The following is a 21,425-nucleotide window of genomic DNA, read 5'->3' on the forward strand; positions in this document are numbered from 1 at the left end:
TATCACCTAGACAAAATTCTAGTTCTTCCTGAGTTTAAGGCTTTACTAATAGTATTTGCATCTGTCAGAATTTTTACAGTCAGAAAATCACTCTGAACTAATACAAATCTAAATTACAGATGTAAAGGCAGTATAGCTTTACATTTTAAAACAACTCAAAAAGTTGCACTAAATATCTAGGCAGTAGTAAATATATAATGAACAGCTAATGAATTATTCTAGACAGATAGTACCTGTTTTTGAAAATGTCCTTTTAAGTAGTTTAAGTATGTCTCTTCTTATTTACTAGTAACTTTATTTCTGTTTTGGTGACTTTATTTCTTAATTTGCTGGTAAATTCTTTCCTTGTGAGAGTTTAAATGTATATCAAATATCTATATGATCAAAAATGCTAAAATTGGGGCACCTGGCTGGCTCAGTCGGTCGAACATGTGATCTCAGGGTCATGAGTTCAAATGCCATATTAGGTGTGGAACTCACTTTAAAAAAAAAAAAACTAAAATTGTAGATCCTGAATTGCTGAGACTTTTACTATAGTTAATTACTGGAATTTTACTAAACCTTGTGCCAGGGAGGGAACTATTTCACAATGAACCTGGGAGGTTTGGCCACTGTTCAAAAGTTGTGTTCCTCATTTATATTTCAGCATTGTACATGCTCAAGCATAATACAATTGGGAATCAGCTGCACATGGTAAAATATTGTAAGTACACAGTTGACCTCTCCAGGCTCATTCATTCTGTCTGGTCAAATCAGGAATGGAAGCGTATATCATAAGCCGCACATCTGTCCCCACTTCACTGCTGTTCTAAGGGGTCCACTTCCTGAAAATGATGTCCAGCCCACCATTTGAGTCACACATTATGTGTGAAGATGATGCCATCTGTTATGTTTCATAATGATTTAAGAATATACAAGTGGGCAGAACCATATGGTCATGGTATCACGGAGGTCCCCTGGTGTCCAGCAGAATTCCTGGAACCATTCTTGGATTCAACAGGTAATGCAGCACAGTGCACAGACACACTGTGTTGGTTCTTAAATAATTTCATTCCATTTTGCCCCGGTGAGTCAGTATTTTCCCCAATAGTGCAGCCAAGACAATTCGGAGTTAGAGAAGTTAGGTTTCCTGCAGTCACGCAGCCAGGGCAGTAGGAGAGGCAGGTTTTGGTTCGAAGGATTCTGAAATCGATATTCTTTATGGTTATTTCTGTAAATTCTGTGGAACAAAGATATTCCTACGTAGAACACTGATTATAGGAGAACCAGGTATTGTTTTACTTTTCAGGTTGAATTTTTGAATGCTTTAAAAATTGTTTATATAATCGGGACACCTGGGTGGCTCAGTGGTTGAGTGCCTGCCTTCGGCTCAGGTTATGATCCAGGAGTCCTGAGATCAAGTCCCTACATTGGGCTCCCTGCGGGGAGCCTGCTTTTCCCTCTGCCTATGTCTCTGCCTCTCTCTCAGTGTCTCTCATGAATAAATAGATAAAATCTTTATTAAAAAAAAAAACCTTTATGTAATAAATGGTAGACATTTTGCAGGTAAAATTAGCCAATATATTTTTTCCCGTTTAAACAAAACAGACTTGTGTAATTGTGATGTGCCTTTTTTTAAAAAATTATTAATTTTTTTTTGTAGGAAGTGACCAAGTTTACTCCTGGATGCTAGTCACCAGCCAAGCTTTAGGGACCGTGTGGAGAATAGCAAAGGGGTCAGTGATGCTGGCAGCTTCATTTCTGGTGCCTGCCCTCTGCTACTTCAGGAGGATGCACTATGATTTAGGGCACTGGCTGAAATGGTGGGTAGTCATATCATCTTCCCATTTAACAAATAAGCCCTTGCTGTTCAAAGTAGATTTTTGATACCGTTGTTCCCTTTATCTTTTAGGTGGATTGGATATCTGCAGAGAAAATTCAAAAGTAAATATTTTCATGTTTTCCTATTTCTAAAGTGCAGAGAGGGTTCGAGAAAGGTGAGGAAAGGGAAGATTAACTACCTTATATATTTGATTTGGTCCAGGGAACCTCAGCGTGGAGGCGGAGGTCGACCTACTGAGTTACTGTGTGAGAGAGTGGAAAGGAGAGACGCCACGTGCCAAGATGATGCGGAAGGTGTGTCTGTAGGTCTAGGTCATGGACGATGCAGAATATGTGTGTAAGGTCAGGAAACAAACGTTCCATTTTGCTTTATGAAGCCCAAAGATCAACTAGCACCAGATGTTACACAAGAAACAATTGTGGCTCTAATGATAGAGCCAAGCAGCTGCCACACAGTGGCTTCAGGCTGTCAACTAGAGCCTTTGAGGACGTGGATGAGGACATGAAATATTTAGGCTGTAATTTCAGGAAATCTGAGGGTGGCACTCTTTTCAGCTTCCCCTGCCAGGCCTATGGCCCATCTCCACATGCAGGGGAGACTTCTGTCCTTGGAGGGATTAGGCACCTGGTTGTAAAAGATTTTGAGGATTTTTTGAATTGCCTGTTGGACCAGTCTTGGTAAATATTCCCAGCAGTGTGCTCTAACCTTGTCAGCAGCAAGAAAGTTTCAGGTACTTTTTAGCATGTTCTTAAGGTATATGGTTTTTTTTTGTTTTCCACTGTGGTCAAGTTGTAGCCATCATCTCCCCAGAATGACATTTCCTGGCCCTGGGCTTCCAGGAGTTTATCAACAGAAAGAGCAGGATGTGGACTTAGTCCACACAAAAGTCACTTTAAAATGATATGTGGTCTATATTCATAATTTAGAATTGTTTTCATTTCTGTTGCCCACTTTATTTGGGAGTAATGCCTCACTGACAATATGATGAATTCATTTTGTTTATTCTCTTATCCAGAGGAGTCGAAAACCAACTTTTTCTTTTGTGCGGACAGGCTTGTGAGGAGCTGTTTTGGCGGCATCACATTAAATGTGTCCGGCAAGTAAAGAGAGATAATTATGCTGCTCTGAGGTCAGTGCTGTTTCAGATATTCAGCCAAGGCCTCTCCTTTCCATCCTGGATGAAAGAGAAGGACATCGTGAAGGTACATCCGCACACGGGAGCGTGGAGGAATGTCATACTGACAGGGACTGCGGTGCGCATGGCAGGTCTTCCATGGGCAGCTCTGTGTCCTGAGACTGAAGGACACTTCAAAGGCCATACCCTGTCCATCTCAGAGAGGCCATCATACTTGGTCTCGTTGGTTTTTAATGCCATCTTTTCTCAAGAAGGGCATCTGTTGTCCATAAGCAAGGTGGTCTACTAAAATTCACTTTTTTACTCTATGCATATTATTCAGTTTCAACAAACACATAGAGCGCTCCAGACATTCCCCCTTATTCCTTTATAATCAACCCTTCTCACCCCTTGCCTGGGGCTACCATTGATTGGTCTTATGTCCCTGTAGTAGTTTTGCCTTTTCCAGAATATCCTTTAACTGGAACTATCCAGCAGGGAGCCTTTTGAATCGGACTTCTTTCACTTAGCAAAATGCATTGTCATTCATCTGTGATCGGTGAATTTGTAGTTCATTCCTTTTTATTGTTGACTGGTATTCTTGACATGAGTACGACACAGTTTATCCATTCGTCACTTGAAGGACATCTGGATTATTTCCAGTTTTTGACGACTATGAACAAAGCTCTTATAAATATTCCTATACAGGATTTTGTCCTTTTGGACAAATGCCTGGGAGTGATTCTTGGGTCATGTGGTATGTGGTCTAAGTTCCATTTTCCAGTGTGGCTCTGCCAATTTGCATTTTCACCAGGAATGTGTAAGAGTTCCAGTTGTTCCACATTCTAACCAGGATTAATTTGGGATTTTTTTTTTAGCCACTATGTACATTGGTATCACTGTGCTTTTAGTTGGCATTTCCCTAGTATGGAAGGATGACTGTCTTTCCGTGTGCTTATTTGCCATCTATATTATCTTCTTAGAGAAGTATCTGTTCAAGTCTTGTGTCAATTTTTATTTTTTAAGTTTTCTATTCATTTTTAAAAATTATTTCTACTTTTTACTTTATTATTGACTGAACTCGGGAAGTTCTTTATATATTCTGGGTACAATGATTTATCAGATATGTTATTTGCCAATATGTTCTCCCAGTCTGTGCCTTCTTTTTTTTTTCTTTTCATTTTAACAGTGTAAGGCAGTATATTCTTTTTTTCCCCCTAAGGTAGAATGTTCTTGATGAACAACATGAATTTTTATTTTGAATGTAGGATGTTTAATCTAGGATGTACATTTAAGGATAGAGGAACAAAGAAATATAAACTATATATATATATATGTAGCTATATGTGCTCTATTTCCTTACCATTTTTTAAATTATATTTGTTTTTTATTAGCTTCATTTTATCTAGCAAGTGCTTGTGCATGGTGTGCTAGGTCTGCTGCTAGTTGCTGAGGATAGAGAATATGACCAAGTCTTTGCGCTCCCCAAGCTCAACTGGGCAGGAAAATGAATTAGATCCCTTCACTGGATCAGAGTCCTATGTACTCTGAAATGTACATATGTACTTATGTACTCTTATTTAATCCCAAAAAGAGTCCTGTAAAGTGGGTAGTCTTATTCTTGATTTATGGTGGAGGATGAGGCTAAGAGGGTAAATAATCTGCCCTGGTTGAGCTGTCTCTCAGCTAGTGAGTGACAGAGTGAGGTTGGGACCCCCTCATTCTAAAATCCACATGCTCCCTGGTATGTGAAGGTATTCTAGTATGGTCTGGGTAAAAATAATTTCTAAAGGTATATACCTAGGCATTTTGGGAAGGGTTTTATGCAGAAAGATGGTTTCCATAGACATAATCTTTTTTTTTTTTAATTTTTATTTATTTATGATAGTCACACACACAGAGAGAGAGAGAGAGAGAGAGAGAGAGGCAGAGACATAGGCAGGCTCCATGCACTGGGAGCCCGATGTGGGATTCGATCCCGGGTCTCCAGGATCGCGCCCTGGGCCAAAGGCAGGCGCTAAACCGGTGCGCCACCCAGGGATCCCCCATAGACATAATCTTTATGTGGGTTTTTACCAGTTGTAAAACTGTAAATTAAGAATACAACCCAAATTACTTAATCCACAGATCTGAAAGAAGGAATTATATATTTTTATTCAACTGTTGTTATAGTGTTTTTAAATGGAGACTGCTAAGTGAGATAAAATCATGCCCTGTGACGTGTTCTAAATCGTGTGTCACAAATATTGAGGTACTAATCATGGTTGGAATCTACTTCCTTTTCAAGCTTCCTGAAAAACTGCTCTTTTCACAAGGTTGTAATTGGATCCAGCAATACAGTTTTGGTCCTGAGAAGTATACAGGTTCCAATGTGTTTGGAAAATTGCGTAAATGCGTGGATTTATTGAAAACACAGGTGAGCATTTGGGAGAAGAAAAGACTAGGAATGAAAGCACACACCACAGATATAGCGACTCTTCTCTGGTAGGCATGTCACTCGATGCCACATAAGGAGACATGTGGCCAGGAGCACCTCTTCTAGGAACTTACGATTGGCTTTCCTGTTCTTTTCACCTTCCAAATAATGAATGAGCAATGTCGTACATGATGATTAGACCGGTTATGAATTAAGGAGGGCTTTGTGGGCTGGCCAGGAAAGCTTAACAGTCATTCACCTATTTCCCTCTGAAAGATGGGGTGCAGGGTCCAGAGAGGGCACTCAGAAATGCACTTCTAGAGTGTGACCTATGAATAGCTTGGGCACAGCACATTTGCTGTGATTTGAACTAAATTTGTCCTGCCTTTTAATCAACACAGATTTTGAATTGTTGAAATAAATCCACCCTGGTAAATACCATAACATTTCTGTGCTGTAGTTTCCTGATCTGTAAAACTGATATATGAATGGCATGTCCTCTGCACGGTTATGTGAGGATTCAGTGAGTTAATACATGTGGAGTGCTTTAATCTCTGCTTGGCACCCGGTGAGTGGTAAAGAATACTAGTTAGTACTATTGTCTCTGGAATATCTTCTGTGTAACCAAACTATGTTAAGCTGTCTTAGGAAACTAACTTGCTTGATATTTTACCTACTTGGTGGTGCTTTTTTGAAAAAAATATTTAAACTAGTTTGTTATTGTAAAGGTAATATATACTTGTGAATTAAAAAAATCAAGGTGAAAAAGATATAAAATGAAAAGTTAAAAAGTTCCCCTATATTAATCTTTGGTTTATTTTTATAAGTACTTTAAGAATTGTGCCATGGGTGTAGGAATTCACCTTTACCCTGTAAATTTCACTTTTATATCTATTTTTAGTGGACTGAATTTAATGGAATTAAAGATTATCACAAGAGAGGAAATATGTGCAACATCCTTTTTTCTGATCCTCTTCTGGAATATAAACTGTATGAAGCTTTAAAGTTTATCATGCTATATCAAGTCACTGAAGTTTATGAACAAATGAAGACTAACAAAGTCATTCCCAGTCTTTTTCAACTCCTGTTTTCCCGGGAAACATCCTCTGACCCTTTAAGCTTCATGATAAACCATCTGAATTCTGTGGGCGACACATGTGGACTAGAGCAGGTAATTGGGGCTGAAGAATCCTGTGTGTTTGATTCAGGACGATACTGGCAGTACTTGAACACAGGCACTTAGAGTTTACTTTCAGTGATGATAAAACCCACTGCAAAAAGGTAGTGGGAGGGGGCGCCTGGGTAGCTTGGTCAGTTAGGCATCTGCCTTTGACTCAGGGTATGATCCCAGGGTCCTGAGATTGAGCCCCACATCGGGTTCCTGCCCAGTGGGGAGTCTGCTTCTCCCTCTGCCAACTCCCCCTGCTTGTACTCTCTCTCTCTCTCTGTCAAATAAATCTTTTTTTTTTTTTAAAGGTAGTAGGTTGATACTATTGCTCCTTATTAAAGGAGGAAAAGAATAGATTTCACTGCTCCATGCTGTTTGCTGTATGTCTTCCAGCCACGCAACCAGGGAGCACCAGTGCCGGAACCCTTTCTAACCTTTATTGTGCTGCTTAGATGGTGGCAGGTTCTCCCGCAACAGAGTTTAACCAAAAGAAAGTCCAGTTAGAAAATGACATGAAGTTTGGGAAAGCATTTGGTTACTTATTGCAGATAAATAGAAAGTATTTTTTTAAAGATTATTTATTTATTTATTTATTTAACAGAGCGAGAGAACAGGAGCAGGGGAACAGCAGAGGGAGACAGAGAAGTAGGCTCCCTGCTTAGCAGCGGGGCTCCACCCCAGGACCCCGGGATCATGACCTGAGCCTAAGGCAGACACTTCACCAACTGAGGCACCCAGGCACCCCTAAATGAAATTATTGAAAATTTTTAGGGGTGTGTGGCTGGCTCAATTGGAAGAGTGTGCAATCTTGACCTTTGGGTCATGAGTTCAAGCTACACATTGGGTGTAGAGATTACTAAAAACAATAAATTAACTCTTATTTAAAAATTATTGAGGTGCACCTGGGTGGCTCAGCAGTCGAGCATCTCCCTTTGGCTCAGGTCGTGATCCCGGGGTCCTGGGATCGAGTCCTACATCAGGCTCCTGTGGGGAGCCTGCTTCTCCCTCTGCCTGTGTCTCTGTCTTTCTCTGTGTTTCTCATGAATAAATAAATAAAATCATTAAAATAAATTATTGAAGAATTTTAAAACCAGGGGCACCTGGGTGGCTCAGTGTATCTGACTCTTGATTTCAGCTCAGGTCATGATTTGAGGGTTGTGAAATTGAGCCCTGTGTGGCTCTGCGCTCAGCATGGAGTCTGCTTCTCCCTCTGCTCCTCCCTCTGCTTGTGCACATGCTCTCTCTCTCTCAAATAAATGAATAAAATCTTAAAAAAATTTTTTCAGATCCAGATAATACTTTTTTTATCCCCATAGATAAGAGATTTTGTTTTGCTTTGCTCTCTTTGGCAATGCACAATAATTTTTATAAAAGTTGATTAAAAAACTAGTTGGAAAGCAGTGTGATTTTTATTATTGCAAGCACTCCTTTATTTTTTATTCGTTGTTTGTTTGTTTTTCCAAACAGCTTTTTCTTGTAATATTTTCAGGCTAGTCTACAAAGATGTTCCTCTCCCTTACCCTGCCTTTCACATAGTGAGCATTTGTTCCTGATTGTGGCCGCTCAGTGGTTCATGTGTAGGTCTATAAATAAACACATGCTCCATAAGCTGCAGAACACACTCCCTCCTCTGGTGGGGCCAGGGATTTGGAAGTGTGTGTTTGTGACTTCTTTTTATCTCTTCTCCAGATTGATATGTTTATTCTTGGACACTCCCTTGAAATAAAGATAAAAGTGTTCAGGCTGTTCAAGTTTAACTCCAGAGACTTCGAGGTCTGCTACCCAGACTTGGCGCCCAGGGAGTGGCCAGAGATCTCCCTGCTGACGGAAAATGACCACCACTATCACATTCCTGTCTTTTAAGTCTGGTGTGGGCTAGGCACCAGCTCTCACCAATGACAGTGGTTACACTTTCAAGTAAAGTCCAGCTGGAAAACTAAAGCTAGCGTTGCGGCCATTGAAAGGATGAGGACCTTCTTCTCTGGAATGGCAGGTGCACTGGACCTAGAGGTGTTCCAGTGTTTTCCAGTGATTTCCTCCAAACCAGCCTCACTGATATATTTGCCAGTTGATGGTTTTACTTTGTTCATATGGGCTGGTCATTTCACACGCGGCAGGCCTTTAAGGGCACAAGAATGGTAAATTTGGGCAGTACAACAATGTACAGGAAATAATTTGAGAGAAAAAGAGGAAAAGGACTAACCAGGAAAGAATTTGTCTCTAACCTTGACATTCTCATTAGGAGCCTCATCTTTGATTTTGGATCTTCATAAGCATGGCATTGTTTCAGAAGCATTACCCTCCCCGGAATCATTATGGTGTATTGATTTTATAGAACCACTTGATTAACTGTAAAAATCGTGTGTGTGTGTGTGTGTGTGTGTGTGTGTGTGTACAGGCATATGCACATGTGTATACATTGTATAGTTTAATGATACATATATGAATACATACACATAATCACTACTTTGTAATGTTGTACAATTTGTTTTATATTGCTTTACATTTTTTTGTTACTGTTGCATCTGGCCAGTCCACTCTGTTTTATACGGATAAAAATGATTAATTCTGTAGATTAAGGTAACTTAATGATGACAGTTATAGAACTATTACAAAGCATTAAACTGTGGTGTGGGATCCCTGGGTGGTGCAGTGGTTTAGCGCCTGCCTTTGGCCAAGGCGCGATTCTGGAGACCCGGGATCGAATCCCACGTCGGGCTCCCGGTGCATGGAGCCTGCTTCTCCCTCTGCCTGTGTCTCTGCCTCTCTCTCTCTCTCTCTGTGTGTGACTATCATATAAATAAATAAATAAATAAATAAATAAATAAATAAATAAATAACTATCATATAAATAAATAAACAAACAAACAAACAAACAAACTGTGGTGTATTTAATGTGTATTGACATGTATTTAATGTGTGGTAGGTGGAATCATGCCGCCCCCATACCCCACCATGTCAATGTCCTAATCTTCCGAATCCGTGAATATGTTGGGCAAAGAAGAATAAGGGTGCAGGTGGAATTAAGGTACTAATCTGACCTGGAAATAGGTTATTTTGGGTTCTTCAAGTGGGCTCAGCATAATCCCAAGGGTCCTGGGAAGAGGGAATTGGAAGAATGTCAGAGTCAAAGGAAATGTGAAATACAGAACAGAGAGAGATACAACATTTGGCTTTGAAGATGGAAGAAGGAGCCATGACCTAAGGAATGGGGGTTGCCTCTGAAAGCCAGAAGGGGCAAGAGAAGAATCTTCCCTAGAGCCTCCTCCAGAAAGAAACGTGGCCCTGCCAACACCTTGATTTTAGCCCAGTGGAACCCATGTCAGATCTCTCACCTACAGAACTGTAAGATAATATATTTGTGTTGTTTAAGTCACAAATTTTCTGATAATGTGTAAGAGCAACAATTGACAACTAATATACTCAAGCTAATAATTTTTGGTCATCTTTATTTTGGAAATACTTTTCTAGTTAATTTTGTTAATCTTTATTTTGAAGGTACTTTGCTAGTCTGTTGTGAGTTTCAATAAATACAAAACAACTTTTAAAGGATCTTGGCCAATGATATACTACTTCAAATGTACAAATCCGTTCTAAGAGTGACTTACTAACACTTTTGATGCTAATGTTTTCTCCCATTTTCATACTGTTTCCACTACAGTATAAATAAATTAAGGGATGTTAAATACTATGGTCTATGAAAATAACATCCAGGGGAACCTGGGTGGTGGTTAAGTGGTGATACGTCTGCTTTCAGCTCAGGTCATGATCCTGGGACCCTGGGATCGAGTCCCACATTGGGTTCCCTGAGCCTGCTTCTCCCTCTCCTTCTGCCTGCCACTCACTCCCCTGCTTGTTCTCTCTCTCTCTCTCTCTCTCCCAGATAAATAAATTCTTTAAAAAAAGAAAATAACATCCCGATTCTTTTGTACTGAGAATAATCACTTGTGCATAGTACTTAAGCCAGATGTCCAGTAGTACATTGTGCTGTGCTTGCTGTCATTTCGTTTTCTGGTTGAAGAGTCAGAAAGCAATCAGCTCAGACCAAGCGCCTTTGAACACAACCTTGTTAAACACACAAAACAAGAGGTTTTGTGTTTTTTGTCTTTTAAATAAGAGTTCTTAATTGATGTTTATAGTGCATTCCTGCTTGGAAGCATCTATGATTCTGCATAACTCCTGTCATTCAACTGGCCCTGTTGAAAGTTATCCCCATGATCTATTACTGGGACCAAGAAAAAATGAACTCCACCCTTTGTTCACAAACAGACACGATGACAGACCACAGCAGTGATATTCATGGAATGTCTCTTCTAGACTTATGACCCCAGTTGAGCTCTCCAGGCACTACTTGGCATTTGTACATTACCACTCACCTTGTATCTTCTTACCCAATGTAATGGTTTTCACATAGGTCCAGGATTGAAAGGAAGAACTTTTCTCTAGGGATTGGCAGCCTGTAACTCTGTGACATATTAACCAATTATCTTTATCCTAAACTGTGTGTTAGGGGGCACGGCAGGGTGGAGACATTTTGCTACAAGGAAAGTAAAAGAATAAAGACCTTTAAATAGTCACTATATTTTGGGAAGGTATCAAAACAAGATCTTAAGGGAGGAGGTACTGGGTGTTTTTAGTCTTGTTTTGTTTTTAATTCGCTGTGTAATGAATAATTAAAAGGAAGTGTATATACATTCAATACCGCTTAAATGCCAACAGTAATTTGGAGGTGAATTTCCTGTGTGGCGCCAACAGTTAATGTTTTCCTAACCTTACATGTTTTAAATGATGAGAAAATTATAGCAAAAATGCAAACATATGTCCTTGTTCCTTTCTGATTTTTAAAAAATTTTATTTAAGCCCAATGCAGGGCTCAAACCCACAATCCTGAGATCAAGACCCAAGCTAAGATCAAGAGTTGGAGGCTTAACCAACTGAACCACCCAGGCACCCTTGTCTCCTTCTGATTTCAGAATATATTTCTCTCTTAAATTTTGGCTGCATGTGTCCATACCGAGGGGTTGTATGAATACCAGTATGAGACTGACTTTCTTATTGTGGCAAAAGGTACAGTTCAGTGACATTAAGGACATCCACACTCTTGTGCTACCATCACCATGATCCATCCTCAGAAATTTTTTTATCTTCAAGACGGACCTTTTTATAAAGGGCCAAATTTAATTCCCCCTGCCTGGCACATCGACTTTTTTTTACTTCTCCAGTCTTTATATCATGGCCTTCTCATCTCAGTATTTTCTCCAGGCTTACATGCAGAAGTCAAATGTAAGGGGGGTTTAGGTGACCTGATGGGTCAGGCGGATCCTGTCCTCCTTCATCTCCAAAGTAAAAAAATGATCACAGGTAGCATTTGGTTTCATCCTAGGAATACTATCCTTTGATTCAGGACCATCGTGGTGACTCGAAAGTCTTGGATGTGGGCCTTCCCAGTCTTGAACCAGAAGGAAAGAGCCACTGGAATCAGGGGGCATTCATGTTGATTTTACAAGGATTTCCTTGCAAATGAATTCTGCATGAAAATAATTATTGTTCTGTATCAGATGACTTTCTCATATTTTAGTGAGATCAAAGAACATTTTTTTATTTTTTTTTAATTTATTTATGATAGTCACAGAGAGAGAGAGAGGCAGAGACATAGGCAGAGGGAGAAGCAGGCTCCATGCACCAGGAGCCCAACATGGGATTTGATCCTGGGTCTCCAGGATTGCGCCCTGGGCCAAAGGCAGGCGCCAAACCGCTGCACCACCCAGGGATCCCCAAGAAAGAACATTTTAATTCTGTCCAAGCTAATCTTGAGGAAAAAAGTCTAACTTCTGGGTACTCTGGAAATATTGGAAATTCCACATTAAAGAAGATACATTTTTGAATTGATAACTAAGCTGATATGTGAAAGCCTTTACAAATATGAATACAGAAATGACTAATTTAGAATTAATGTCAGCAAGTTCCTCAGTTGGTCTATTTTCTTTTTTTTTTTTTTTTTTTTTTTTTTTTTTTCTCAGTTGGTCTATTTTCACAAGAATGTGCTTCATACTGCTTAAGACTAGTTATTGGGTAAAACATGAAAATAACAATCTATATTTTCATGGATCTAAGACTGTAACAGTCTATTAGGTGACTTGTCATTGGGTTTACTATTGTTTCATTACCTTAGTATTGACCGTATTTAGGTCCACTTTTCTCTATAGACATTGTTTCCTTCAAGTCCTATTTTCATCACAAAGATCGTTTTACTGTCAGACAAAATTAAGTGGTTCCAAATTGTGCAATCACTTTTATGTTATTTGTTCAAAATAGGTGGGTCTTTCATTAATTCACTTTTGTTTTAATCCCTTCCTATCCTGTAACCTGAGAAAATGAAAGTTTATCTGGATTACGTTTATGTTTAATATCAACATGGTTTGTAAGTAATGGAAAACCACTCATTCTCATAGCTGACAGCCCCAGTTCTCTGCAGAACAGCCAGAGGTGTGTGCAGTGTGTCTGCCCTTGAAGGCCATAGACTGTGTGCAGAATCAAGAGCTCTGTTGGAACATGTGTGGTACAAAGCCAGTTCTGGTGCATAAGCAACATGTGGGATTTAAAGTTTATTCTTGGCTGGTGTCTCTGGAGAAATATTGTTCTCTGTTTAAAAACCAGCTTTCCAGGGGGGCGGGGAAGTGTCCCGGGCAGGCTCAGTAGGGAGAGCATGTGACTCTCAATCTCAGGGTTGTGAATTCAAAACCCTACATTAGGCATAGAAATTGCTAAATTTCTTTTTTTTTTTTTAAGAAATTGCTAAATTTCTCATAAATAAATAGATAGACTAATAATAATAAATAAACCAACCCAACTTTCCATACACAACTGATCTATTGGTGCACACAGCCATTGTCATCAGATCATGGGTTGTTCTTTCAGTCATTTTGCTTCCATCAGCGTCACTTTTTTGCGATGATTCTTGGAAAGCTTAGTCAAGAGGATTTCCTAAAATTAAAAAAAAAGTATTTCCAGCTTAGTCTGGATGGGCTGTAAAACCCATCTGCATAGGCAGCTTATTTAAACCAGGAATGTGTTCTGAGAAGCATTGCTAAGTACAGAAACATTTTTTTCCATTGAAATAGCTTATTTGTAAATAAAGAATTTTGTTGTTGTTCCTAACTTATAAAGCCTCACATGGAATATTTAGATGGAACCAAACAGAGGAGGTCGGCGGTTAAAATCCTAGTTTTAAAATGTATGATCATGTATGACCATGTCTAGTTTTAAAATGTATGTTATGTATGACTGTAGCATTTTACACTTTTGTTCATCCTCAAGTTTAAAAAGGTGGAATGAGGGTCAAGCCAGCAATGCTAAAATGCTTCATGGACATGGTATAGCTTTACTCTGTTGCATCTAACCATAGATAAACAAATTTATCAGGACAAACAGCAAAGCCTGAGACTTTCCTGGCCCTATTTCTTGTTATCACTGCCATCCCTAAGGACAAAATCTGGGAAACAACTTGGGAACTGCTTCACATAGCTGGCAGCACGTGCACGAATTTCCTTTGGGTGCTGGCTTCTCTGTTGGACTGAGCTTCAGGGAAAGGACCTCAGGGCCTGGTGAAGAGAAGCAGCTGGTGTAAACTGACCAACAGCTGGAGCAAAGACCTGAAAAGTTGCTTGAATGTTCTAGAACTTTCAGTATGTGATTCCAAGTAGACACATTTATGACTCCTTTCAATAACAAAGGAATAGAGATGAGCTAATGGATGGTGAAAGTGATATTTGTTATAAAATATTCATATCATTGTAGGTAAATAGGAGATAAATGTATCTCTCTTATCAGAGGTGACCTTTGGCTGTAATTTAACATGCCGGATAGATTAAAAGAAAAACAGCCCCAGTGAATGTGTGATCTACATTTAATGCGTCAGCCAGCAATAGGTAAATAAGAAATTAATGTTTCCACTTGGTTTATATTTCACAAGGTAATAATGGACACTTGAATCTGCTTGTGAGACCAGTTATATTTAGCAGTTGCATTTTTGGCTGTCCCTTCTGTAGGTCTTGACAAGTACAGGGGAATGTAAAGATAATCTATATACTGTACAAGAAAAGGAAACACTGCATGATTCTCTTTTTAGAGCAAGAAGGAAAGTGGCTTTTTCCCTTTGAAAATTGTGGCAGAGCAGTACTCTTAAAACTATTCATGGTGAGGGACAAGTTTTTAAACTTCCTAATGCTTTGCAGATTGGCACTTTCATAAAATACAATAAAAATACAACAAGGGGCACCTGGGTGGCTCAGGGGCTGAGCTTCTGCCTTCGGCTCAGGATGTGACCCCTGGGGCCTGGGATTGAATCCCACATCGGGCCCCCCGTGAGGAACCTGCTTCTCCCTCTGCCTGTGTCTCTGCCTCTCTCTGTCTCTCATGAATAAATAAAAGCTTTTATTTTTTATTTTTTTTAATTTTTATTTATTTATGATAGTCACAGAGAGAGAGAGAGAGACGCAGAGACACAGGCAGAGGGAGAAACAGGCTCCATGCACCGGGAGCCTGACGTGGGATTCGATCCCAGGTCTCCAGGATCGCGCCCTGGGTCAAAGGCAGGCGCCAAACCGCTGCGCCACCCAGGGATCCCAAATAAAAGCTTTTAAAAAAATGTTACACCAAGATCAAGTTCCTATAAAAGTTTCTAAACATTTTTTTCTCAATTTCTGTATATGTTAGCAGACTGGCAACAAAGGGTTCATGATGTGATGGTGGTCTGGAGAGCCCACTTTAACAGCACTGAAATAGGAGTTTCAGGCCAGAATCAATAGATTCTGATGCAATTTATCTGGGAGTTTGGGATTTTGCCCAGATTTAGGGCAATGCGTTTTTGTTATTGTTGTTTTGTGGGGATACTGCTGTTACCGATCCAGTCAAGACACAGTATATAGTCATGCAATGTGTGCCTCGCTCGGGGCACCTGACTGAGGAGGTGAATGCAGCTGGGATCTCCCCTCCAGGCTTTCACAGGTTTCTATAGTCTCTTAGCAGAAAGTAGCAAGAAACTCATTTTGATTTTGGTTCTTTGTGCTAACAAAAATCTTCATTATGTGGAGGCTGAGAAAAATCAAGGCCATTCCACCTCAAGTTTAGCATTAGCACAAGTACAGCCATCTTAGGCCCCTGTGAATAAGAGCTGAACTTTATAGGAAAAACTGCAGAATGTCCTCAATGTCCTCGGCACGTAATCCCATATCAGAAAGACAACAGAGCCCACACCCGTGGTAGAAAGTCCCATATTAGAATGAGAACAGAGCTCAATGCCCTGAAAAGCCCATCAAAATGTAAACAGAACTTGAGGAATTGCTCCAGCCCTTCTGAAAATCCCCTAGACCAGCTTATAAAAAACCCAGCTGTAACCCACTTTGGGGTCCAAATCCCTGCTCCGCTGTGTCGGGTATACTTGGACCCAAGCTCGAGCTTGCTAATAAACCCTCGTGCGCTTGCATCGGTGTCAGCTCCTTGGTGGTTTCTCGGATTCTTAATCTTGGGCACAACACATTACACTTTATTTCTGTGCTGGATTTCAAGTTCCTGTGGTAAGGGAGGTGGGTCCTGTATCATTCTGAGGAGAACAGTGTTCAGACAAATATCAGATGAATTCCAAATTGCAAGGTGATGAGAACCAAGCACAGCTGTTAATACTTAAAGAAGCAAAGAACCTAATAGTGTGGGTATCTTCCCTGAAATACCTTTGATCCAGAATTTAAAGAGAACAAGTTTTTATTTTATTTTATTTTATTTTATTTTATTTTATTTTATTTTATTTTATTTTATGTATTTATTTATTTTATAAATTTATTTTTTATTGGTGTTTAATTTGCCAACATATAGAATAACACTCAGTGCTCATCCCATCAAGTGGGATTTGTTTGTTCATGATAGGGAGAGAGAGAGGCAGAGACGCAGGCGGAGGGAGAGGCGGGCTCCATGCAGGGAGCCCGACGCGGGACTCGATCCCAGGACTCCGGGATCGCGCCCTGGGCCAAAGATTTATTTATGAGAGAGAGAGAGAGAGAGAGAGAGAGAGGCAGAGAAGCAGATCCCATGCTGAGAATGGAGCCTGATGTGGGGCTTGATCCCAGGATCCTGAGATCATGACCTGAGTCGAAGTTAAGAGTTGGATGTTTAAACGACTGAGCCATCCAGGTGACAGAACTCATCAAATGTCTGTCCCCCTGGCTGCAAGGGAGGCTGGGAAGGCAGGGGCTTCTGGCATTGGGAAGTGTCTATAATGGGATGGGGTCTCTGCCTTTCTTCAAGCTTCATGAATTAGGAAAGGAGCGGAGCATACAAGGATGCTGGGTGGCCAAAAAGTGACCCTGATCAGAGCAGCAGAGCCACTAGGAGCCCTTCACAGGAAGCAGAATGGGATTATCTGAAGCCTGTTTTTCTACACACCAGGAACAGAATTCAGAACAATTTTGCTCTGACCCAAAGAGACACTTCTGGAAGATTCTCAGGGTGCAGAGTTCTAGCTGGAATCGCTCCCACATGAGGGGGGTGGGAGAGCCAATGTATGAGTTTCCCTTTGCTGCTGTAACAAATACCACACATGCGGTGGCTTAACACAAAAAAAGTGCGGGGGCAGTCACCCAGTCACCCCCACCCCCCACCCACCTCCCTTTCTACCACCCCTAGTTCGTTTCCCAGAGTTAGGAGTAAGTTTTTAGACATCTAGGAGGATAAGCTTTCTGAAGTTAATGATACTTCCACATACTCATCAAGTCAGTATGACCTATGGAATGGCCACAGTAGACATTAGAGATCAAACCAAGTTTTGCTAACATTGTAGCTCTAATGAGGTTAAAATTAATCAAGGATACTGACTTCACCCAGAAACAGATTTTTATTTTTTATTTACTTTTTTTTTTTTAAAGATTTTATTTATTTATTCATGAGTGACACACACAGAGAGAGGCAGAGACACAGGCAGAGGGAGAAGCAGGCTCCACGCAGGGAGCAGGACTCAATCCCAGGACCCCGGGAAACACCCTGAGCCAAACAAAGGCAGCCACTCAACCACTGAGCCACCCAGGTGTCCCCAGAAACAGATTTTTAAATAAATTATGGCTTGTGAAAGAATGTTATTAAGTAGGGTCATGGATTTCTAAAAATGAATAGAACACTTGTGCTACGTTCTGTGCCTGTGGACGAGGCCTGACCTGGGCCTGGACTATGCCAAGCAGGTCCCAGGTTGGAGACAACAATGTGGGGTCAGGCTGGTGTAGCTAGAAGAAGCAAGGGCATGGGCAGCCTGAACTTGCAAACCCATGGCAAAAACACTTGAGTGTATCTCAGATCTTTATCAAAGTCAGAAGCAGAAGGACACACCCAAGGTGCACAACTGAAATCAGAAAAATGAAGTCCTAGAAACTTATTACCAATACAGAGGACAACACTCTCAGTGGCAAGTGAGATGGGAGGCGCTTAAGTAACAGGCTTTTCCACCAGACTGTGTTAACCAGATACACCCATTATACCTTGGTTCCTGACGGTCTTTGAAGTCCCAAAGACGACCATCTGCTTGGTCTTCGCAGGACTCCTATATGGTGGGCGAAAGAGGAGCCACAGGCTAAATTTCTACAGTAAGGAAGGGCCCACCCATGGCCTTGCAACCAAATGTCATACTCTATCCAATCATCTGTGGCTAGGGTGTAAGGCCAAAGTGTCTGGCCTTACAGCACAGATTCAAAATTTCTGGGAAGTGGGTATGAGCACGGTGTGCCTTGAACCACATCTATCATACGTGGAGATTTTTACAACTCACATGAGTGACCTTACAGCGATGGAAGAAGAATCTAGTTCAGATCACCATGTAATTGAGGTTAGTAATCTTATCAGTGAGCATCATCACTGATAAAAATGTTAATGAATTCACTGGAGCGAAGCACAAATCCCCAAGGGCACCAAAAGGGCAGGGTAACCATCACACAGGGTTGCCCACCTGAGGTCATTTTCTCAGTAGTCAAAGTGGAAGGTAAAAAGAGGAAAAAGTTGCAGGTGCTCAGAGTAATTAACCTTGTGTGCAGATTTGTTGCTGTTGAATTATTTAAATAGCTGAGAAGATACATGTGGTATTTTCAAAGTGCAGACCAGGGGCACCTGAGTGGCTCAGTCAGTTGGGCCTCCTGATTTGGTTTTGGCTCAGGTCATGATCTCTGGTCCTCTGATTCAGCCCTGGGTGGGGCTCTGTGCTCAGCGTAGAGTCTGCTTGAGATTCTCTGCCTCTCCCTCTGCCCCTCCTCCTGCTCACTCTCTCCCTTTATCTCTGTGTCTCTCTCTCAAACAAATAAATAAATGTAGGCCAAAGTCCTGTGAGCTTTCCTGCAGTGTTTTGACTTGAAGTGGATTATGGATCCTCTAAACCTATCCTGGGTGCATTTTCAGCAACCCTTTTAGCTTGCAGGGGGTTAGCTCTGTAAAGCATTCGGGCTTAATACTTAAACTTCTTGTTGCAAAGTTTGTATTTGGCATTGTCTACTTTCTCCAGGTTCCATGATGACTTCCTTAATTTGTTCTCTTAATAGACGGTGCTGGGAAAATTGGACATCCACATGCAGAAGAATGAAACTGGACCACTCTCTTTCACCACACACAAAGATAAACTCAAAATGGATGAGAGATCTAAATGTGAGACAAGATTCCCTCAAAATCCTAGAAGAGAACACAGGCAACACCCTTTTTGAACTTGGCCACAGTAACTTCTTGCAAGATACATCCACGAAGGCAAAAGAAACAAAAGCAAAAATGAACTATTGGGACTTCATCAAGATAAGAAGCTTTTGCACAGCAAAGGATACAGTCAACAAAACTAAAAGACAACCTACAGAATGGGAGAAGATATTTGCAAATGACATATCAGATAAAGGGCTAGTTTCCAAAATATATAAAGAACTTATATTAAACTCAACAGCAAAGAAACAAACAATCCAATCATGAAATGGGCAAAAGACATGAACAGAAATCTCACAGAGGAAGACATGGACATGGCCAACATGCACATGAGAAAATGCTCGCATCACTTGCCATCAGGGAAATACAAATCAAAACCACAATGAGATACCACCTCACACCAGTGAGAATGGGGAATATTAACAAGGCAGGAAACAACAAATGTTGGAGAGGATGGGGAGAAAAGGGAACCCTCTTACACTGTTGGCGGGAATGTGAACTGCTGACGCCACTATGGAAAACTGTGTGGAGGTTCCTCAAAGAGTTAAAAATAGACCTGCCCTACGACCCAGCAATTGCACTGTTGGGGATTTACCCCAAAGATTCAGATGCAATGAAATGCCGGGACACCTGCACCCCGATGTTTCTAGCAGCAATGTCCACATTAGCCAAACTGTGGAAGGAGCCTCAGTGTCCATCGAAAGATGAATGGATAAAGAAGATGTGGTTTATGTATACAATGGAATATTACTCAGCCATTAGAAACAACAAATACCCACCATTTGCTTCAACGTGGATGGAACTGGAGGGTATTATGCTGAGTGAAGTAAGTCAATCGGAGAAGGACAGTGTATGTTTTCATTCATTTGGGGAATATAAATACTAGTGAAAGGGAATACAAGGGAAGGGAAAAGAAATGTGTGGGAAATATCAGAAAGAGAGACAGAACATAAAGACTGCTAACTCTGGGAAATGAACTAGGGGTGGTGGAAGGGGAGGAGTTCGGGGGGTGGGGGTGAACGGGTGGGTGGGGGGTGGGGGTGAATGGGTGATGGGCACTGAGGGGGACACTTGACGGGATGAGCACTGGGTGTTATTCTGTATGTTGGTATATTGAACACCAATAAAAAATTAATTTATTAAAACAACAAAAAAAATAATACAGCCAAACTAAACCAAGAGCTATTTTGGCTTAAAAAGAGCATGTGCTTCTATAAGCACATATATTAAAATTGGAACAAAACAGAGAGGATTAGAGTGGCCTCTGCATGAGGATGATGTGCAAATTCCTGACATATTCCATATTTTTATATATTTAATTATATTGTAATAATGTTGTATGGTGACTGATGGTAACTATACTTACTGTGGTGAATACTGGGTGATGTGTAGAATTGAATCACTATGTTGTATACATGAAACTAATATAACATTGTATGTCAACTATACTTCAATAATAAAAGCTAAAATAAATGGAGATGTCTGGATGGCTCAGCGGTTGAGCGTCTGCTTTGGCTTAGGGTGTGATCCCATGGTGCCATGATTGAGTCCCACACTGGGCTCCCTGCAGGGAGCCTGCTTCTCCCTCTGCCTGTGTCTCTGCCTCTCTCTGTGTGTCTCTCATGAATGAATAAATAAACTCTTCTTAAAAAAAAAAAGCTAAAATAAATATAGAGAAGAGAAAATATTTATTACAAGTTAATGATCATTAAGACCTAATGAAATATGTAAATATGCTGAACAATGCTAATAAAATCACAATATAAAAAGTCAGAGTTAAAACTTTATTCCAATGACCTCAGGCACCAAATTGAATATCCATGTGGGAAGAAAAGTGCTATATAAAATGGATGTTATTACCGGTACTGGTACTGTACCCAAACTTACTGGTTTACCCAGAGTTCCTTACTTCACCTTAGGAAATATAAGTAAATAAATAAATATGGTGAAATAGTTTCAAATGGTCCCAAACCATCTTCTTTACTCCTAAACTTCCTCCAGATCATGAGGCTTTTTTTTTTTTTTTTTTTTTAATTCATGAGATACACACACACACACACAGAGAGAGAGAGAGGCAGAGGGAGAAGTAAGCTCCATGCAGGGGACTGACATGGGACTTGATCCCTGGTCTCCAGGATCACGTTCTGGGCCAATAACAGTGCTAAACCGCTGAGCCATCAGGGCTGCCCAAGGC

The 21,425-nt window shown here is 40.6% G+C and overlaps 1 protein-coding gene, 1 long non-coding RNA gene and 1 other non-coding gene across 5 annotated transcripts in view; 2 read left to right on the forward strand and 1 right to left on the reverse strand.

The window, feature by feature from the left end:
- Nucleotides 1–14,412, forward strand: part of OTULINL (OTU deubiquitinase with linear linkage specificity like) — a 31,090-nt gene extending 16,678 nt beyond the window's left edge. For both annotated transcript variants that reach the window (XM_072752735.1, XM_072752736.1), the window contains 7 exons: nucleotides 1,643–1,802; nucleotides 1,892–1,923; nucleotides 2,024–2,115; nucleotides 2,875–3,024; nucleotides 5,224–5,352; nucleotides 6,254–6,523; nucleotides 8,210–14,412. In XM_072752735.1, coding sequence (XP_072608836.1) covers nucleotides 1,643–1,802; nucleotides 1,892–1,923; nucleotides 2,024–2,115; nucleotides 2,875–3,024; nucleotides 5,224–5,352; nucleotides 6,254–6,523; nucleotides 8,210–8,383 — 1,007 coding nt within the window. In that variant the 3' untranslated portion in view covers nucleotides 8,384–14,412. The remainder of the gene's footprint in view (nucleotides 1–1,642; nucleotides 1,803–1,891; nucleotides 1,924–2,023; nucleotides 2,116–2,874; nucleotides 3,025–5,223; nucleotides 5,353–6,253; nucleotides 6,524–8,209) is intronic.
- The window catches only part of LOC140598255 (uncharacterized), a 69,440-nt gene that overhangs the window by 12,513 nt on the left and 35,502 nt on the right, over nucleotides 1–21,425 (reverse strand). The window lies entirely within an intron of this gene.
- LOC112909315 (U6 spliceosomal RNA) lies at nucleotides 20,437–20,540 on the forward strand. Its single transcript, XR_003233101.1, has one exon. It is a non-coding gene; the product is annotated as a U6 spliceosomal RNA (small nuclear RNA).

Source organism: Vulpes vulpes, chromosome 3 (assembly GCF_048418805.1).
Source record: "Vulpes vulpes isolate BD-2025 chromosome 3, VulVul3, whole genome shotgun sequence".
NCBI classification, from domain to species: Eukaryota; Metazoa; Chordata; class Mammalia; order Carnivora; family Canidae; genus Vulpes; species Vulpes vulpes.